The sequence below is a fragment of the Arvicola amphibius genome, chromosome 5 (assembly GCF_903992535.2).
Source record: "Arvicola amphibius chromosome 5, mArvAmp1.2, whole genome shotgun sequence".
Classification (NCBI taxonomy): Eukaryota; Metazoa; Chordata; class Mammalia; order Rodentia; family Cricetidae; genus Arvicola; species Arvicola amphibius.
This window is the reverse complement of record NC_052051.1, coordinates 24992466-25013513: the sequence shown is the minus strand read 5'-3', so window position 1 is coordinate 25013513 and position 21048 is coordinate 24992466. Positions and strand designations below refer to the sequence as shown.

General features: G+C 46.8%; 1 protein-coding gene across 3 annotated transcripts; it reads right to left on the bottom strand.

Moving 5' to 3' along the window:
- Positions 1–1799: 1799 nt before the first annotated feature.
- Tbc1d20 (TBC1 domain family member 20) lies at positions 1800–19810 on the bottom strand. Of its 3 annotated transcripts, none has more exons than XM_038331994.2 (8): positions 19639–19810; positions 11660–11845; positions 9397–9477; positions 5784–5970; positions 5524–5625; positions 5128–5269; positions 4234–4421; positions 1800–4033 (listed from the first exon to the last, which is right to left on the bottom strand). In XM_038331994.2, exons 1-8 carry the CDS (start codon positions 19703–19705, stop codon positions 3778–3780), a joined length of 1209 nt encoding a protein of 402 aa, XP_038187922.1. In that variant the 5' UTR covers positions 19706–19810; the 3' UTR covers positions 1800–3777. The 3 variants fall into 3 exon arrangements, with proteins under 3 accessions (XP_038187922.1, XP_038187923.1, XP_038187924.1); XM_038331995.1 differs by having other exon boundaries at positions 19648–19810; XM_038331996.1 differs by lacking the exon at positions 9397–9477.
- Between the last annotated feature and the right edge of the window lie 1238 nt (positions 19811–21048).

The following is a 21048-nucleotide window of genomic DNA, read 5'->3' as shown; positions in this document are numbered from 1 at the left end:
GCATAGCACCTGTGGTCAAAGCCTCACTCTTGATGCTAGGCCACGGAGCTTTTCCAGGGTAGATGTTTTCTAGCCCCTGCAACGTAGAGCCCTGGATAGACATATAGTCTTGAGTGGGATCAAAACAGGAACCCAAAGAGTGAGGATTGCTTCTAGAAATAAGGTCTATGTAACCCAGGTTGTCCTTGAATTCATGGTAATCTTCCTGCCTTGGCCTCCAGGGTGTTGGATTACAGGCATGCACCAGGCTTGGCCTGACCAAAACTCATTGTACATGTGCTCTTCCTCCATTACCCAGTTACCCAAATCTCACTCATCCTTTGTGTTCAGTCCTTGAGTTTGAGGCTGACTTAGGTCATCTGTCACCCAGACTGCTCGTTAGCCCTCTACTGTAAGCTACCAGAGGTTGGCCTGTTAACCCTTTGAGTCTCACCGCTGCCATATCAGAGGGTATCAAAGGCTGGTAGCCTATTGTGGGAGAGCGAAGATCCACAAAGAATGCCTACATCCAGCACCGACTCCACACTCCTGACTGGCTCCTCTGCAGGCAGAGGTAGAAAAGTAGAGACCCAGCTGCTGAGTACTCTTACTGCTGAGAGCGGAACTGTTTAGAGGATGGAGTGGTGGTTCTCAACCTTCCTAATGCAGTTCCTCATGATGCAGTGACCCCAAACATAAAATTATTTTCATTGCTACTTCAGAACTGTAATTTTACTTCTGTTAATGAATTGTAATGTAAATATTTTGGAGATAGAGATTTGCTGAAGGGGTCATGACCATAGGTTGAGAACAGCTAAGCTAGAAGCTGAGTGAGGCAATCACTATCAGTGTTCTCAGTAGACAGAAACTAGGCATAAGGGCTGGGGCATCCCTTCCACAACACGCTGTTGGATTCTGAACCCAAGCATTACAATCCAGGCCTGCAACACAAAAAGGCCCAGAGCATATCTGCACCTGTCACCTAGCTGTGAGGGTGCAACAGCAGCTGCAGTAGTATGACGGCCACACTTCCTGTATGACTGGTACTTAGAAAATCTGCAGAAAGCATGTACTGCTCTCCTAAGGGCATCCAAGCTCAGTTTCTGGCACCTGTAACAGGTGGCTTACAATCACTTCTAACTCCAGCTGATACAACCTGACCTCCAGGGACACCTGCAATCACATGTACACATTACTGGCAACAAAATCTTAAAAAAGAAAAAAATCTTAACACTTTTGCTAAAAATCCTACTTGTGCCCACAAAGGATTAAAGAAAGGATGGAAGCCTGGAGTCTCAACCTTGATTTTGGATCAGTCTCCTGCTTGCCTCTGCTTGGGCATCTTAATCACATGCCCACTTGAGAGGCCCTCGTCATAAACATGTCCTAAATGAAGCCTTGAAGACAGGTCCCTCCAGATGAGAGCACTGTCCACCTTACTGAGTGCAGTCATCACTGAGGAGGTGGCGCTGATCCTTTCAGGCAGTAATGGGAAGGCCAATTCTTTCTCACATCAGTACCCAAAGATGACTTGACATCACTGGACCTTTGTTCCATGTGCGGCTCAAACTGCTTCTCTTGTCTCTAAGTTGGGCGTCCAGAAAGGAAAGTGGCTAGTCTAGCCATTTCTGGCTGCTACAGCCAGGACTTTTGCCCCAAACTGATTACAAAACTGGAAAGGCTGTGTGCTGACAGCCAAGGCTGACAAGTCTAGTCTACAGACACAGGCCCAGACGTTAGCTGTGCCCAGGGCAGAAGTTGGTGGGCACCTGAAACCAGGTCTATTTCTAGGCAAGCAGAAGAGGTACAAAGACAAGTGATTAGGAACCACATACGGGTGTTTATTTCATACAGGGCTCTGTACAAAACATCTACACGTATCTTTACAGAATAAGTAAATACCTGAAGGTAAATTGACAATGCTTCTCAGCAGGGGAGCCCTGGTACAGGCACACACCACTCTCTTCAGCTTAGCACAAGCCAGTGCCACCTGCTTGTTTGGATGCAGAATTGTGGCTTGGACCCTGGGCCCATGCCCCTCCCTCCCCTCAGTCAGCACACTTCCTACAGCTCTTCAAGTATGCCAAAGGTACAGATGACAACTTCCTGTGGCAGACTGACAGTATCTGTTGTCACTGCATTGCTCTGGATCCTGGGAAATTCTCCTTTGTCCTGAATTAATCCCCGTGAATCACTCGCCCCAGGCAGGGCTCCTGTGTGAACGACTTACCGCTCCAGCTTGGTTTGGTTAAAGTGCTTTGTGTAACTCAGCCTGGACACCTCCTATGTGCTCTGGTTTGTGGCTGCCCGGCACGCAGAGCATCCCACTGCATACAGTGGGCACAGGGGACACATTGGGTGTGGATACGGCAGGACTGGAGAAGAGTGCCCAGGAGAGATCAGGAAAATAGAAGCATGGAGATGCTTCCTACTACTCACTCTTTAAAGCAGCAAAAGGCACTTTTTGTTTTCAAGCCAGAGTTTCTATAAAACAAACCTGGCTTTGCTTTTAACAAAGCCATCCTAGGAAGACTAAGTGATCCCATGGAGCCCACACACCCCTCCTTGAGCCCAGGGGTAAGAGGGGCTGGTGGTGTGGGGTTCCTGCCAAGACCTGTCTACATGCTGGCAAATTTCCAAGGACATTCCCAGCCTGACCCAGCAGCTGAGACCACTACAGACAGGCCAGGGTGGGAGACTGGCGGAAAATAAGGAGAGCAAGACAAGAAGTGACACGGGGGCATGGGCTGTTCACAAAGCAACTTTGGCTAAGCTGAGCCCCTGCTCATATCTCAGGTACAATCCTGTCATCCCAGATAATTGGGACCTGAGTCAGGAGGATCAAAAGTTCAAGGCCAGCCTGGGTAACTTAGGTAGACCCTGTCTAAAAAATAAAACTACGAAAAAGTCTGGTGCTACTCAGTGGTAGAATATTTGCCTCACATGTGCAAGGTCTTGGGTTCCATTCCCCTCCAAGAAAGGAAAAAGTAAATGTTAGCCCAGTACATGCTCATCACTGATAGCTTCTCCCAGGAAGGAACTACGAGAGACGAGGCTGGAGAGATGGCTCCACCGTTAAGAGTGCTTACTACTTCAGTTTTACTAGAGGACTGGCGTTCAGATCCCAGAACCCACACCAGGCTCCAGGAAATCTGAAGCCCACTTCTGGCTTCTGTGGGCACCTGCACACACACATAAGTATTTTTTTTAAGTGAGGATACTTGCTATGTTAGGTGTAGTATACAATCATAAAAATAGTATTAAAAATGTCTTTATAGGTAATGTCATGTGGCTTATAGAGAAAGAATAGGGAAACATAGGCAACACCATCCAGGAGATTAGCATTCCTCTGCTGTGATCTCTAGGCTGGGATCAGAACTATTAACTAGAACCCAGCTCATGTCTGTCTCTGACTTTGTCCAGCTGCTCCCAGCCTAGAGTTCTCACCTCTCGCTTTCATCCCCAGGCTGGACTTTGTCAGGAGTCCCTGCCTGCTCTATCTCGGAAACAGAACATGTGGTGCTATAAGGAGGGCCTCTCTGTGCCCAACTTTCTTCTAGGCAGTGAGCTGGGTAGCCAGGTGTTCCAGAGCCACTTCCAACAGTTGAGGAGCAAAGAGCACTCAGGTCCACTAAGCCCAGTATCAGGCACCAAAGCCAAAACGTAAGCTGCCAAGGGCAGCAGAAGAGAACACCCCTGACGGAAACCCTTTAATTACAGCAATTCCACCTCTTGTGCCTTTCTGGAAGTGGGGAGAGCTTGGTGCACTGGGTGAGAAAGTGGCTCCTTGGGCTGAGTTTAGGGGAACAGCTGCAGCTGGAACTTAGGGGCCCACTCCAGGGCACTCTTCACCACTGCTAGTGCCGCTGCTCCAAGTGCCACTGTCAGCCCCATCACTGCCAGTTTCACAAAGCGGTTGGTCCTTGGTTTGGTCAGGACATCTTTTGTTCGAGCCTCAGGCCGCAGAAGTCCCCGAAACCGCTGCCGCAGCACCATGTCTGGCCTCTGCTGGGCCGATGCCAGCTCAAAGTCTTTGAAAGTAGAGGCTGCCGTTCTGTGGACAGGAGCAGAAGGTGGCACAGAGGGACAGAGGACACTGAGAGGACTGCTGCAGAGCAGGCTACTGTCCAGCTCTCCTGGACAAAGACCCATAAGTACCTGCTACCATGTAGATCTCTGCAAACACCAGACAGGCTGACCCTCCCTCTGCTGGCTTCCACTGCCCCAGCTGCAGCAGTGCCTCCCCCATCTCACCTCTCAGCCTCCTGCTGTGCAGCTGCCTCCCTTGCAAGTTCAGAAGGGGGAAACTGAACAAAGAGGTCTCCGGCTCTGCTGATGAGAGTCTCATAGGGCAGGTCCTGAGGGATCTGGGACAATAGGTGGTGGACAGAGGCCATGTCACAGTCACAGTCCAGGACTTCCTGCTCCCGGTACAGCACAATCTGGCAAAGGCAGGCTTTGAATCAGACACCAGAGGTACATGACCTAGGTAGGCACTTGCTCTTTTTTACACACAGACCTAAGTCTTAGTAACAGACAGTGCTCAGCCCAAAAGGTTGGCAAATGCTATAGCCCATTCCAACTATAATGTGAAAGACTGACCAATTCTAGCAAGTCCTCCCAGAACACCTGTCTGCTCAAGGGCACCCTAAGTCTTGAAACAAACTGACATTCTTATAGGAAGAAAAAAGGACTACAGCAGACTCTGAGAAGCCTCAGAGCAGCCTGACAATCATCTTGCTTCCTTCAGGCATCCTCCTGACAAGAGTGTTCACGTCCATAGCTGCTGAAGGCCACTCTCCACTCCACTCTCCTTCACCACCCACTCCTCTTTCAAGCCTAATACCAAGCCCCTTTCTTCCTGAAGCCTGGCACTGGCAGGCAGACTGAACTGTCATCTATGCCCATCATGCCCACTAGCTACCAGTTCCAGGTGATGTCAGCGGGATCACTGACAGTCACTTGGCACGCTGGTGCTTTGAAGGGTCAGGAGTCTCAAAGTGAGGACAGTTGCTTAACCAACATTCCCTGACACTTCCCAGTCTGGGGAGTGGGCCAACAGCTGGGGAGCCACTGTCCCCTTCAAGAACACTGATCAAGCTAATGGGTAACAGTGAACCTAGTCATTGCCCCCCAGTGTGTACCTACCACAGCTGCAAAGTAAATGGGCATGAGCGGGTGGCAGGCCAGGAAGAAGTCGTATAACCGCACAACATGCCTGAAGTCCGACAGGACGTGCCCAAACCAGGTGATAAGCCAGCTGAGGGCAAAGATGGTCCCCACCTCAGCACTAGGAACAAAGGAAATCCAGATGTTAGGTGCCCTGTCAGCTCATCTCAAAAGCACAGTACCCAGTAAGCTCTCCAGGACTGTGGACAGGCCTGAATTTCCAGACACAAAGAATGGACAGAAAGAAGCCTGAAGAATTTGACACTAACCATTAATATGAGGCTACAACTAAAGTCGGTTTGTGAAGAAACAAAGAGCTAGAAAGCATGGTGGCGGCTGCCCTGTGTGTCCATGTACACACAGACGTGGACTCACCTCTGCATGAAGTCATGGAGTTGTGGGTTCACTTGGTCAATGATGGGCATCAGATAATTTAGGATGTGCTTGGTGTTGTCCATTGTGGGATCCATGAAATCCCTATGAGAAGATAATCCAATCAATGCACTTGGTCAGGTTCAACAGTTTAGGTTAGGGCTGCTGAAAGAGTGGGCTCAAACGACTCGGACACTGACTCAACATCCTGAGAAAGCTGGAGGAGTGACACCGTCCTGGCACAAAACCAGATGCACAGGTACCTGAGGTGGTGGGTAGACAACTTTTCTACCAGGGATGTTGCCAGCTTCTCCCCCACTACCAGCAGGAAAGTGACCACTATGTCATGGTAGCCCTGGTAGTAGTGGAGCTGAGGGTTGCGATCCAAGATGAGGAGGATGATGTCAATTAGTTCTTCCTGAAGCCCTTCTCTCTGCTCATCTGGCATGCCTGGGAAGAGGAGATGCATCTGAATTGGCAAGGAGCCTAGTAACAAAGATTAGGCCAGCATGATTTTCAGAGAAAAGTATCCAATAACAGACAGTGAATTACAAAATAGTTGGCAATTCCTTGAAAAATTTCTTGAATAATCTACATATTACATATGTGACACAGGAAAAGCCTGTGCTTATAGTAGGGTCCCCTGACAAAACTGCCTAACTAAAACCTTACAGTCAGCATGGCCAATCATGGGGAAAGACTGCACATGCCTCTGAGAAGCCAGGCTGCCACGAGCTCTGCACCCCAGCTCCAGAAGTTCTGGTATCTGCACACTGATACACATGCAAGCAAAAGACCAATGCACATAAAATAAAGAACATTTAAAACAATAAAAATAAATAAATGGTGAAAGATGAAGTATTCAGTGGATTAGATATTTTGGGAACTGTGATGGCTGTTTACCCTTAAATAGTTCAGAAACAAAATCACATGTGTTTGTATAAAAAGAAAAAAACAGGCAGGGCTGAAGAGATGGTTCAGAGATAAGAGCACTAGCTGATCTCCCACAGGTCCTGAGTTTAATTCCCAGCAACCATAACCATCTAAAATGAGATCTGGTACCCTCTTCTGGCAAGTAGGCACACATGCAGGCAGAATACCATCTACAGAAGAAATAAATCTTTTAAAAAGATTCCACTGCTTTAAAAAAAAAGGAAAGAACAGACAATTAATGTGGCAACATGTGAATCTGTGATCAGCAGAAAAGTACCTAGAGACTTCTTTGTCCTACTTCTTAATTTTATTAAAAAAGAAAATAAACTATCTTTTTTCATTTTACATACCAGTAATCCCAGTTCCCACTCCCTTCCCGCCTCCCATTTCCTCCACCTTTCCCACCAACCCTACTTCTTGGAATGAAATTATGTAAGGAATTATATGAAAATTAAAAATGTTGTATTTGGGGCTGGAGAGATGGCTCAGAGGTTAAGAGCATTGACTGCTCTTCCAGAGGTCCTGAGTTCAATTCCCAGCAACTACATGGGGGCTCACAGCCATCTATAATGAGATCTGGTGCCCTTTTCTGGACTGCAGGCAAAAATGCAGACAGAACACTGTATACATAATAAATAAATATTAAAAAAAAGTTGTATTCAAACCGGGCGGTAGTGGCGCACACCTTTAATTCCATACAGCTCTTGGGAGGCAGAGGCAGGCGGATCTCTGTGAGTTCAAGGCCAGTCTGGTCTACAAGAGCTAGTTCCAGGACAGGCTCCACAGTGACAGAGAAACCTTGTTTCAAAAAATGTTTTGAGCCGGGCGGTGGTGGCGCACGCCTTTAATCCCAGCACTTGGGAGGCAGAGGCAGGCGGATCTCTGTGAGTTCGAGACCAGCCTGGTCTACAAGAGCTAGTTCCAGGACAGGCTCCAAAGCCACAGAGAAACCCTGTCTCGAAAAACCAAAAAAAAAAAAAAAAAAAAAAGAAAAAAAAATGTTTTGATAAAGAATTATGAACCTGTTCTTCCTTTAGTCAGAGCTCAAAGGGCATAAGGCCATGCTTAGCCCATGTACCAAGATCAAGACACCTAAAGTCGAGAAGGCTGGAGAGTTCGGACTCTGCATCTACAAGGCACCCCTGGATCTGAAAGTGACCTTGAATCACAAGGTTCTGTTAAGGGAGTTAAAAAACACAACACCAAAGAAACCGAAGCTGCTGTTGGTTGGAAAGTTGTCATGATCTGTTTTAATTCCTCTACTAAAATCGATCCAGAGCTGGGTAGTGATGGTGCGCGCCTTTAATCCCAGCACCCGGGAGGCAGAGGTAGGAGGATATCTGTGAGTTCCAAGCCAGCCTGGTATACAAGAGCTAGTTCTAGGACAGGCTCCAAAGTGATAGAGAAACCTTGTCTCAAAAAACAAAACAAAACAAAACAAAATCCACAAAACTCCACTTTTGCTATTGTATGAACTGGAGAAAATAGTCACTAAGAAGCAGGTAATCTTTGCTGCTCAGCAGAGTCCTGCCTTAGCCAGTTTGAAAAAGTCACATGGAAAATAAACAAATGTACCTAGGAGGGGCACATTGACTGACAGGAGATGGTGGGAGGCCTGCCACAAAGGTTTTCACAAGAATGACACACAGCAAGTCAGTGTAAACTTTGCAGGGCTGACTGGTCTGGTGTTTGTGAGAGCCCATGAGAGCCCATGTACAGTAATGCTAACTCTGAGTTCCAAGAATGAGTTCTATATCAAGCCTGACCTCATGAAATATTTTAGAAGAATGTCACCAAGGACAGCTTTCTTATGTGCTTAGCTCAGCATTCAGCTACAAGCAGGATTTGTGAGAGAAAACAGCAAGATTAAGGAAGGGTCCACATTAAATTGAACAATAAAGGTTCAAGGTAAGACTAAAGATCACTCCTTGCCCACATTAATTCCACCTTCTCAAAAGAGGTACACTATAAACGAGAAAGCAAAGAAAACCAAGAATTAAGTGAAACCAAGAAAGCAGCGAGAGCAAGAGTTATAGTCTGATCGAATTTCTGGTTTATGATCAGTCAGGCTGGCCCAGAGGACATGAGTGGAAAGGGTTTAAAATGCCCAGAAGGAACCAGTGTGCAGGAAGATCACCAGACTGGTGACATAAACGCAAGGAGTAAAGGATGCAGAGGAAAACAGGGAGGCACCTGCCCTCCATCACCTCAACTGGCCCAGCAGGGTAGAAAGAGAGGACTGGGCCATGGGATGTGCTATATCATAACCTCACTGTCTGGCTACCAGCCTGTGGGAGCTCACAAGCCTCCCAGGAAGAACAGATCCAAATAGGGCAGAAGCCTGTGATACATGTGTGCCAACCGGAGCTTGCTTCAGCTAAGTGTGGCCAAATATCTCTTCAAAGGTCAAGATAAAGTTACACGGGAAGAAAGCTAGATTATACAGATGAAGTTTGCTGCCCAGTACCCTCGATATGAAAACAGAAAGTATAGTCTTTTTCTTGTCCTGGAAAACAAGAGACAATTTCAGGAACATATTCTACAAACATGCAGGGAAAGGCTCCAGCCATCACAAGGCACCCAGTAACCACACATGTGAAGTAACACTCACCAAATGAAGTTAATAGTTCCCATTAGGATACATTCCAAACCAACCTGCTACCAAAGCCAGACCCCTTGCCCTGCCAATCTTTACAAAGCTCCTCTAGGGCACAAGGGCAGACAAGGATGCAAGAGTTGCTTCTCTGACTTGCCACCTCTGGGCACAAAGAATCCACAGTGAGGGTTTCCACTTGAGTGGTTGAGAGCAGGGTTCTTTCTGCATGCATGCCTCTGTTGCTGGGAAGAAAACACCCTAATCCCAGCAGGCATCATCATAAGAAGGTAAATGCAAAGGGACAGAAAGCCTCAGTCTAGATGTAGCAAGTCTGGAAATCTGCTCACCAGGAGGGAAGCGCCGAAGAGACCGCCTGACATCCAGCAGCACTTGCTGGTAATCCTTGCTCAATTGTCGCAGATCCTTCCCTAGCAGAGAAAGAAGAACATGGTATTATTGCAAAGAGGTCTGGAAAACCAACTGAGGGGTAAATTCTTCTGGGGCTTCCAGTATAGTTCATGGTAGAGAGCTAACCTAGCAAGCTTGATGCCAGAGTTTAGACCCACATCACAAAGAAAGCAAACAGTTATAAAAACGACTTTCTGGAATGATAGTTGAGACCTAGAGGACACACAGAGCAGTCTTTTCCTCAAGAGGACAAGACTGAAGATGTAATACCTGCATCTAAGCACCAGGTACAAGTAGAATCCCAACCACGCAGTCAGGTGCAATGCTGGATTACACTTGTAATCCCTGTCCTTGGGAGACTGTGGCTGAGGGATTGCCTCAGGTTTGAAGTCAACCTAGGCTACCCAGCAAGACCCCATTCAAAATAAAAATTTAAAAAGAGAATGAAAAACAAAAAGAGGAAGAGGAATACTAAAATGGGAGAGGCCAAGGACACAGTTTAATGGCACAGTGCTTGCCCAGCACATGCAAGGCCCTGGACTGGATGCCCACTACTACTGAAAACAAATACCAGGAAAGATGGATTTGACAGGTAATCTCTAGTTTTAAACACAGCTGTTTCATGTCTGATGAGCACAAAGGAGGGAAGAGCCTGTCCACACGTACCTCTCAGGCTCCATGACTAGAATTAGGAACGAGGCATAGTGTGTGCTCAGCATGTGAGCACTGTAACTCTACGTGCAGGGCCTTGAGCATCTCAAGATATGGGCATGGAAGTGGCACTGGAGTGAAACGTCACTGAATGCTAACGAACAACTGCACCTTAAAAGTTTGGGTATAGCTGGGTGGCGGCGGCACATGCCTTTAATCCCAGCACTCGGGAAGCAGAGGCAGGAGGATCTCTGTGAGTTTGAGGCCAGCCTCACAGAGCTCTACTTCCTGGGTACTGGATTAAAGGCAGTACTAGGATTACAGGCATGTGCCATCACAACTAGTTTTATGCAGTGTGGGGACTGAACTTTGTGAATGCTAGGGAAATGCCTTTATCGACTGAGCTAGAGAGATGGTTTACAGATAGAAAAATGTATCTTTCTCATCCCAAGCCAAGTGCTGCTGTGTAAGTGTTGATTTTCCTCACAATCCACACAGAAAACTATCAGAGGAGCCTGTGCAAGACTTCCTCTTTCTCCCTCCCAGGACCACCCTTCTAACACAGGCCCATTGCCCTGAGGAGGCCAGTTTCAAACATCTGTCACATCTGTAACAAGTGGCAACCTAGCATCCACTTGGCACCACATCATCAAACTTTTTAGCACATGAGTCATTTGAATCACGTCCAGTATGTGGACACAGCAGGGCACCAAGACTGCCAAGTGAACGAGAGAAGGCCCAGCACACCAGGACACCGCCCAAAGAGGTGGCAGGTGGGCACTGGCTACAGCTCTTGTGCTCAAGGACTTGCTTCACTGCATGGCTGACAGATTAGCTCGTTAGCAGCTTCCGGCAGAACTGAAGAACTCTGGAACTCCAAGGAACCTTAGCATTTCTGTAATGTACCCAGAGGCCAGAAGTGATGGAGGAGAGTTATCTGTCTATGTTTCTCTCATTGGTTAATTAATAAAGAAAACTGCCTTGGCCCTTTAAGAGGACAGAAAATTAGGTAGGTGGAGTAGACAGAACAGAATTATGGGAACAAGGAAGTAGAGTTGGGGAGACGCTTCAGGCAGTCGCCATAGTGAGTCTCCATGCTGCTCCTCTCCGAGATGGACGCAGGTTAAGATCTCTCCTGGTAAGCCACACCTCGTGGTGCTACCCAGATTACTAAATATGGGTTAAAGGAAGATGTGAGAATTAGCCAATAAGAGGCTGAAACTATGGGCCAGGCAGTGTTTTAAAAGAATACAGTTTCCGTGTAATTATTTCGGGTGTAAAGCTAGCCGGTGGCCGGGTGGCGGGACGCAGCCCCGCCGCTTCACACTACACAGAAGGGGACATCAAATCTCCTGGAACTAGAGTTAGACATGGTTGTGAGCCACCATGTATGCTGGGAACTGAACCCAGGTTCTCTGCAAAAGTAACAGGTGTTCTTAACTGCTGAGCCACTTTTCCAGCCCCTAAGATAGGCATTTTTAGTAAACTCCTCTAACTAGACAACTTTACTCCCGAGTTGAAACTCCCCACCCCCAGCTTTTGGTTCCTTACTTGACACAGGTGGTGGCTCATTGGTGTTAACATTGAGGAGCTTGGGCCACACTTGGCACCTGATCTCATCAGTCAGGAGCCCTCCCTCGCTGATAGCCATTCGTCGGAGGGCGGCCACGTCAATGGGATCACTGTTCAGGGCCTGGTGTATCTCCGCCACCTTCTTTTTCCTTTTGGCATTAAAGTCTGGGGAAACAAATAGATATACAATGTGCATACAGAGAATGAAGCACACACTTAGCACGTGCAGTGTTTGGCTTTAGAGTCCCTATCTCAACTTGGTATGCAGTAAATCGGGTACCTTCTCTTAGACAGCTCTAATCCTCAAGCTTGCTTCTTATACAACCTACACATATTTGTCACACAGTGGAAAAAACACTATGGCCATACCCCAAATAAGTAGCAAGACATGATAGTTTTAGGAAGTATTCAGTAAGTACCAGTGTATCTAGCAGCTACTGTCAATGTGTTCGCAGAACACAGGTATCTCAATGTAAATGTTTTTCTTGAATTGGGGAGTACAGTGGGAGAGGACTTGCCTAGCATAGTAGAGGTCCTGGGTTCAACCTCTAGCACTGAAAAAAATTTTAATTCTACATTTTAACAAAACCATATGCAAGTCTCAGCCATAGGCTAAGAGAACTAGTAAAACACTAACCGCAGGGAGACGTTTTTGAAAGCCAAATGTCAGAGGAATGTGTATTTCTATTGTGTCTGGTGGTTCAAGAGGCTGTGACAGTGTATGAAAGTCAACGGTTTCCCAAAAGTCACATTCAGGGATGGAGAGATGGCTCAGCAGTTAAAAGTGTACAGTGCATTCCAGAGGGCCCAGCTCAGTTCCCAGTACCCACAAAAGGCAGCTCACAACTACCTGCATCTCCAGTTCTGGGAATTCACAGCCTCTTCTGGCCTCTGCAGGTACCAGATATGAGTGTTTACATGTAAACACTCACACACATAAAATAAAAATTAAAAAAAATCTTAAAGTCACATTCATTTTTGGCAATCAGAAAGTGGTATGCTTTTTTTTTTCCCCCTGTATATTTGTGTTTTTCCCGCATGTTTGTGTGAGCATCTCATCAAAGCCCGGGGTCAGTGGAGTCAGGAAAAGTTTCAGATCCCCTGAAATGGAGTTAAGGATGACTGTAAACAGCCACATGTATGCTGGGAACTGAATCCAGGCCCTCTGCATAAACAATAAGTGCTCTTAACTCCTGCACAATCTTTCTACCTCCTGTCTTTTGCTCTCCATATAGCCAAGAAGAACCATGAACTTCTGATCCTCCTGCCTCTGCCTCCCGAGTACTGCAATAGGGGCCTATGCTACCATGCAGTGGATTGAACCCAAGGCTTCCTAGCATCCCACCAACTGACCTACATCCCAGCCACAAAGAAGCTCACATTTATATGCAAGAGTCTGTTACTTATAGCTAGTTTATAATGTTGAAATATTATTTTAGAAGCTAGGTACAATGGAGCATTCCTTTATTCCAGCACTTGGGAAGCAGACTTAGGAGTATCCCAAGTTTAAAGCCAGCCTTTCTTCTACATAGCATGTTCAAGGACAGCCTGGGCTATGGGAGCCTATTTCAAAAAACAAAACAAAAATGATTTTTTATCTGGGGGAGGGGGTTCAAGACAGGGTTTCTCTGTGAAGCCCTGGCTGTCCTAGAACTCACTTTATAGACCAGGCTGGACTTGAACTCAGAGGTCTCCCTGCCTCAGCCTCCTGAGTGCTGGGATTAAAGGCATACACAACCATGCCCAGATCAATTTAAAAAAAAAAAAAAAAGACAGGCTCAGCCAGGCGGTGGGTGGTGCACGCCTTTAATCCCATTACTCGGGAGGCAGAGGCAGATCTCTGTGAGTTCGAGACCAGCCTGGGCTACAAGAGCTAGTTCCAGGTTGGCCAGGAACTTACTATGTAGACTAGGCTGGCCTCTAACTCACAGAGATCTGTCTGCTTCTGCCTCAAAAATTAGTTTTTTTAGAAAGCAGGATTGCATCTTAGACTACTAACTCATTTCAATAGTATAAAGCCTCTTGATTTTCAAGTGGAACATCTACTTTTATGAACAGCAGATGATGTTGTTAAGAGTTTATGGTTACCTGCACCACTGAAAAAATAAAAACTATAAGGATTTCAACACAAAAACACCAAATGTCACAAGGCAGTACACTATAATTATCAAGAAAACCTGTATGTAGATGATAAGGCCAAGAGTGCAGTACACTACAGTAAGTCAGGCCAACCTACATATGCATAAACACATCTATAGAATAAATACTAGATACTAGAAACTGGTTATTGTAAGGCAGACACCACCATAAGAAGGTAAGTAAGACAAGTAACAATATCACACGGTATTTTAGATTCTGGAACAGGTACTGAATAGATGACCTTAATAATGTCCTAATCTGAGACAACAGTCTACAACTGTGTTCATGACAAACTGGAGTTGTTTTTTTTTTTGTTTGTTTTTTTTTTTTGGTTTTTTTCGAGACGGGGTTTCTCTGCAGCTTTAGAGCCTGTCCTGGAACTAGCTCTTGTAGACCAGGCTGGTCTCGAACTCACAGAGATCCGCCTGCCTCTGCCTCCCGAGTAATGGGATTAAAGGCGTGTGCCACCACCGCCCGGCTCAAACTGGAGTTGTTAAGAGTCCTGGTGACATATCTGTGTGAGCTATGACAAATGAGAGCTTTGGAGTCATATGCAACTGGAGGTCAAACAGGAAGAACCTAGGTAAACCTGTTCTATTACTACACTGTTGTTGCTGTCCCTAGTAACACAAGACAGTGACCAGCGTCTGAGATTTTCCTGGTATAAGTCTAGCCTCTGAGCATAACTTCTCAGAGTAAATTCAAATTGTTCTCTTCACTCTCAAGACTGGTCCAGGTTGGATGTTAAATTGAATGGCTCCTTTACCTAGAGATAAAAAAAAAATCAGGCTCTTCTCTCAGTAAAGGACACCACCAAATATTTCTGAGGTATGTCAAGCTCTTGCCTCAGTGGTGCCTCCCTTCCAGGCTCCCGTGCACTATGAGGCCCATCATTTAATGGGTCTGTAGGAAGTACTGAGGTGAAGAACGAACAATGGCTTGCTCACAGCTCCTGAGAAGCTCACAGCAGGAAGGGACACAATTATTACATAGGGTATTTGAGAACCCTGAAGGATGGCAAACCCTGAAAGGCTTTGCCAGGATTTGATTCTGAAATTCCCTAAGAACTGCCACACTGACGTGTGTCAAAGGCAAAGCATGCCTGGCAGAGGAAAGTGTTGTAGAAGGAACAGCGGGGCTGCATCCCACCACCCGGCTAGCTTTACCCAAAATAATTACACGGAAACTGTATTCTTTTAAACACTGCCTGGCCTATTAGGCTAACTTCTCACATCCTGCTTTAACCCATATTTAGTAATCTATATAGCACCACGAGGTGGTGGCTTACCAGGAGAGATCTTAACCTGTGTCTATCTTGGAGAGGAGAGGCATGGCAACTGCATATGGCGACTGCCTGAAGCTTCTCCCCAACTCTGCTTCCTTTCTCCCACAATTCTGTTCTGTCTACTCCGCCTACCTAATTTTCTGTCTCTTAAAGGGCCAAGGCAGTTTCTTTATTAATAATGAAAGTAACACACAGACACTCTTCCATCAAAGTGTGTGAGCAAAGACATCATACAAGAAAACACCATGGCAAGAAAACAGGCACAGGGAACAGTAGAACAAGAAACAGGGAACATGGAAGTTATGACTGGAGTCGGGGAGCTCAACTTGAGTTGAGTGGTTCAGCAGGAAGTCTGGGCTCTCTCTGAAGGGCTACACACATCCTCCGGAGACAAGGCTGCATGCTTCCCAAGAGGATCAAGAAGGTGAGCAATGTTGTTGTTGTTATTGTTCTTTTTCACTTTCCTGCAGGGCAGGGATGAGCGCAGGGTTTATGAAATTTCACAGGGATCCCTACCTACCACGGGAGCTATGCATGCTGTGTGACCTCAACAGCACGGCTGAGCAGGAAACTGAGCAGGAACTGAATTAGTTTAACAGTGAACACAACATCAGCTCCATACAAACCTTGGCAGTAAGAACCCTTGCATGCTCTACACACCACAGGGAGGAGCACTGAGGTGGCAGTCCCAAAGTCACTTTCAACTTCTGCTGAGCTTTCACCAAGAGCATGGAAAAACCTTATTTCTGCCCATTCCCAGTAAGCTACTCAGCAATGTGGGGAAGAACATAGTTTGCAAACTCCCGGATTCCCATGAGGTTTAGGCAAAGACACAGCTATGAGGTAACTAATTCTGGACCAAGCCATGGCTACAATACTTACTTCTCCCTGATGTTTTCAGCTTTTTGTTGTTTTTTGTTTTTATTTTTAAAGACAGGGTCTCTCTTTGTAGTCCTGGCTGTTTTGGAACTTGCTCTATAGACCAGGCTGGCACTGAACACTGACTCCTGAGATCAAAGGCATGCAACACCATGCCTGGCTGTTGTTGTTTTTGAGACAGGGTCTCAAACTAGTCCTGGCTGGCCTGGAACTCAAAGTTCTGCCTGCCTCTGCCTCCTGAGTGCTGGGATTAAAGTTATGCCCACTGAACCTGGCTAAACCTCTTGATTTTGACTACGTGGAACTCAAAAAGCATGTGTAGTAGAATAAATTATGTAGCTTACTTAGTTTCTGCTCTTCTGAAACAAAACTTCCACATAGTAAGTACATTACTTTTCCCCACACTACTGTGTAGCTTACTGCAGAATTCTGAACACTTCTGTACATTTTCTGGCTTTCCTGACAACTCTGGGTGCTTTCCTGAGGAGGGTACTCAAATGTGGACTTGGAGTGCTATCTGATCACTTGGATACTGCCATCCTTAACCTTATTCCAGTAGGTAAGGTTGGCAGGGCCAGTGAGATAGCTCAGTGGGAAAAGGTATTTGCATACAAGCCTGATGACCCAAGTTCTATCCCCAGATCTCATAAGGCGGCAGGAGAACTCATGGGAGTTGTTTTCTGACTGTGACATGTACTCAGTAGTCACAAGTGTAAAGTTTAGTGGCAGATGAGGAAGTCATTCCTACATATGCCACCCTACACATACTTTCCTGAGCCCAATGTGTAGCATTTTATTGTAACACAGAAAGAAAACAACTCAAGAGAACTCAAGTGAGCCACTGGTGTACAAACTGCACAGCGAGGCCAACCGCTAGCCTATACCATAGAGCATCAGGGTCACTACTGAACAACTAATTCACAAACATCCTATTTATTCTTCAAAGTGAAAAGTCACAGTTGCCCCTTCTTTAATCAGAGAAAGATTAAAATTCATGTCTACTATCTGTTTTATTTTAAGGTAAATTCAACTAACAATTTCTTTACGCTTCACTTGGAGGAGCAGTGCATCATTTACTCCTAAACTGAGAGCTTCCAAATTCCTTTATGGAAGAGAACTTGGCTATTATCACCATGATGAAATAAAATGATTGTCCTAGGTCTTACAAAATATTACTACTCCAAAAAATAAGCTCTAGATGCCTAAAAAGTAACTGATTCAACAAAAGAGAAAGATGATAATGGCACTACTTTGGCCTGCTCCCCAATGATTTTTTTTCATGACACTGGGGCTGGAGCCTAGGGCCTTTAAATGGCAGACAAAAGTGTGCTAGTACTGTGCTAAACCCCTAGCCCTAATATGCTTATTTTAATAAGGGTCACCAAAGCAGAAGATCTTTTTCTTCTCCCTTCCTGGTACTGGAGAATGAACCATGGGCTTCACATACTGTAGGCAAGTAATCACCTACTGAGCCATAACCCTAGCCCCTACCTACTCTATGTTTGAGACAGGGTCTCACTGTGTAGCTATGGCTGACCAAGAACTCTCTATATAGATCAGGTTGGCCTCAAACAGAGATCCATCTGCCTCTTCCTCCTGAGTGCTGGGACTAAAGGCATGGACTATTATGCCTAAACAATGCTAACATTTTATAGGAATATTATTCTGGTTTGGGTTTTTGGTGAAATGTTAGTATTTTAAAATTCAACTTAACTTCTGTTTACTACACTGTAAAGCTTGCTTGAGGCCAGTCTGGTCTACGTAGAGAGCTCCAGGCCAGCCAAGGCTACATACTGAGACCCTGTTTCCTAAATTCAACCAAACAAAACTGTTGGCACTGTGCCTGGTTCCACAGCCCATATACTGAAAGAACCCAGACAAGAAAAATAACAACATTAACAAGTATGACAGTGCATGCCTGTACCTAACACCTTGGAGTAGAGGGAGAAGATACAAACAAGGCTATCCTCTGCTACAAAGTAAGTTCAAGGCCAGCCTGGGCTTCATGAGACCTGATCTCAAAAGAAACATTAAAAATAAATAAAGGAGGCTGGAAAGATGGCTCAGAGGGTAAGAACACTGACTGCTCTTCCAGAGGTTCTGAGTTCAATTCCCAGCAGCCACATGGTGGCTCACAACCATCTGTAATGAGATCTGGTGCTCTCTTCTGGTGTGCAGTTAGTCAAACATGCAGGCAGAACACTATATACATAATAAATATATTAAAATAAATAAATAAAGGGCTGAGAAGCCTGGGAGGTAGTCCCAGCACTCAGGAGGCAGAGGCAGGCAGATCTCTGAGTTGGAGGCTAGCCTGGTCTACAGAGTGAGTTCCAGGACAGCCAGGGTTAAACAATAAAACCCTGTTGTGAAAAACCCACTCCGCCAACAAGAAAAGAAAAAATATGTTTGAATACCATGTTTGTATAAAATAAAGAGTGGACCACAAAAATCTTATATTCGTGGTAAAATTCCTGTTAAAAGAAAATAAACCCAAGTGTCCTTTTCTTTGATAGTGCTAATTCATTTCTAAAAAACGTAACCAAACTGGAAGGAATTCATTAAGTACTAATATAAAGACAGATGGAAACTGTGAAGTTCCTGGGTAAATTATCAAGATCTGTAAACTTGGTAACTGTAAAAGGGCCCTGGCCATGTAGCTGGGGGTCCTTCCAGCACTTCCTGCCCTCTTCAAAGAATATACTTTACTGAATGGGGAAAAAGAGAACACACCAATTTGGCTATGAGCTCTACAACGGAGTTTTTAGCATTAGTAATTTGGTCGTCATTATATTTAAAACCAATCATCTTAAATAAGAAATATTCTCTGCATTCCCTTTCCACCCAGACAAGCTGGAGGGCCTGAAGTTTTGCAACCAAGATATAGCTGCATTTCAACAGGTCACACGACCCATGTCACAGGGGCACTGGCTATGCCATAAAGACAGATGTCACACAGACACAAGCAAAGAGTGTTACACATACCAAAGAGCCCGGGAAAGTGGCTCACAGGCTGTCCAGCTTCTCGGATGAGAAAAGAGGAATAACAGAAAATGAGCCCGGAGAACCAAGACGTGGAATCTAGAAGCATCATCCAAACATGTGGGAGGGATAACAGGGTCAGTTCTAGCATGCGCACCACCTGTCAGGGGACGGGAAGGGAAACAACGGCGCTTTTGGATTAGCTCACCTGGTACGGGACTTCTCACCAAGCAGTACCATATGGGAAATGTATTCCAGAACACGCGCACAACAAAACCCAAGATTTCACAGAAATGCTTTAGACGCAAAAAAAGAGTATAGGAAACAGCACTGCTTTGTGCACAACAGAACACTAACATAGGTGGCCCAAGGAAGGGCCAGAAAGTAGCTGAGCAGGGAGTGTGGGGTGGAGAGCTCACCGACGGGAGTTTCTGGAACTGGACAGAGGCGACTTTGCATGAGTTTGTGTGTGTGCGCGCGTGCAGAGGGGAATTTCAGGGTCACGAGTGAAGGCCGGAGCTCCAGCAGCCGTCTAGCACGGGCAGCCCGCTCTGCGGACGTGGCGGGCGGCGTCCGGGGCGAGGCCCGGTTCCTCCTCACCCGACGCCGCCCCCCTCAGGCCCCGGCCGCTGCGCGGCCCTCGCTCGTCGCCCCAGCCCGCCGCCCTCCGTACCTGCCTTACCCGCGCCGCGCTTCCAGCGGCCCGCGGAGCCGTCGCCCTGTGAGGGCCGGTGGGCCATCCCCGGGGGCCCGGGCCCCAGCCCGAGCCCCGGCTGGCGGCCGAGCCTGAGGCGCCGCTCCCACCGCCGATGGAAGCCCAGTTCAGCCGGGGCAGGCTGGTCTCCGTCAGCCTGCGACGCGCAGGCGCGCAGACAACCACGCCCCCACGTGACCCGCGTGCTGGTGTGGGAGGGGCTGGGGCGCGCGCATGCGGCTTGACAGTGGAAAACGCGGGTGCGGAGGGTAGGCTCTGAGAACTTGGTTGTGCGTTCGTGTGCTAGACCAAATTTTATTATTGCTTTTACTTTTATTATCTGTGAAACAGTTGTGAAAATTACTGAACTCACGAGGCTGGACACTGCCAGGCTCCAATGTTATGCGCAGACTATCGTTTGCCAAGGGCTCTACCTCCGGTCATACCTGGCTCCCCAACTTAGCAGGGTCGCCTTGTGCAGTTCCTGCGGCTCTGGCTGCACAACGCCGGGAGACGGCCTCCATTCATGAAGATGGTTATGGGGCACTGCTCCCTTGCTGAGTTGTGCGAACCAGTTATCCTTTGGTCAAAATACTATGGGTGGGATCAGGCCTTTGAGCTCCTCACCTCCGGTGTTTCTAACTGAACACACACTCAAACCCAAGCTCAGTGACTCCTCCTAAGAGTCATCCCCGCCTAGACACTGCCTCATCTCTCAGATCTCTAGTGAAGATGCTCCTGTGAGTCTAGCTGTTGATGAGCTTCTCCAGCCTCACTGCTGTTCCCCTATCCCTCATTTGCAGTCATCCCCAGAGACTGCCTCACCTCCCAGATCTTCAGTGAAGATGCTCCCATGAGTTTAGTTATTTGATGAACTCCTCTAGTCTCAGTATTTTTTTTTCTTCTAAAGTATTGGCTCCTCCTGGTTCCATATCCTTCTCTCTAGCCCACCTTTGTTCTGCAAGTCCTTTCTCTTTTTCTTTTCTTTTTCGTGCTTTTTTCTTTCTCTTCTCTTCTCTTTTCTTCCCTCCCCCCCCCCTCCCCCCCCCCCCCCCCCACCTCGGAGACAGTTTTTAGCCCTGGCTGTCCTGGAACTCACTCTGTAGACCAGGCTGAGATTCACCTGCCTCTGCCTCCTAAAGGCATGTGTGCAAAGCCACTGCCACCGGGCCTTCAAGATCTTTTTAAAGGGTCTTTGAAGAGGATTCCTAGCCAGCCAGTCTAGTCTAATTGGTGAACTCCAGGCCAAAGGAGATGGATGGGTATTCCTGAGGTTGTCCTCTGGCTTCATGCTAACATACACACACACATCTAAAGATAATCGATCTCTCCTCTCTCTCTCTCTCTCTCTCTCTCTCCCTCCCTCCTTCCCTCCCTCTCACACACACA

Excerpts from the sequence above, each read along its gene's own strand:
- Tbc1d20 (XM_038331994.2), bottom strand. The coding sequence starts at position 19,705 with ATGGCCCACCGGCCCTCACAGGGCGACGGCTCCGCGGGCCGCTGGAAG. Across the intron at positions 9,478-11,659 it reads TGAGCCACCACCTGTGTCAA|GGAAGGATCTGCGACAATTG; the intron begins GTAAGGAACCAA and ends TTTCTCTGCTAG. Across the intron at positions 4,034-4,233 it reads GCACAGCAGGAGGCTGAGAG|AACGGCAGCCTCTACTTTCA; the intron begins GTGAGATGGGGG and ends TCCTGTCCACAG.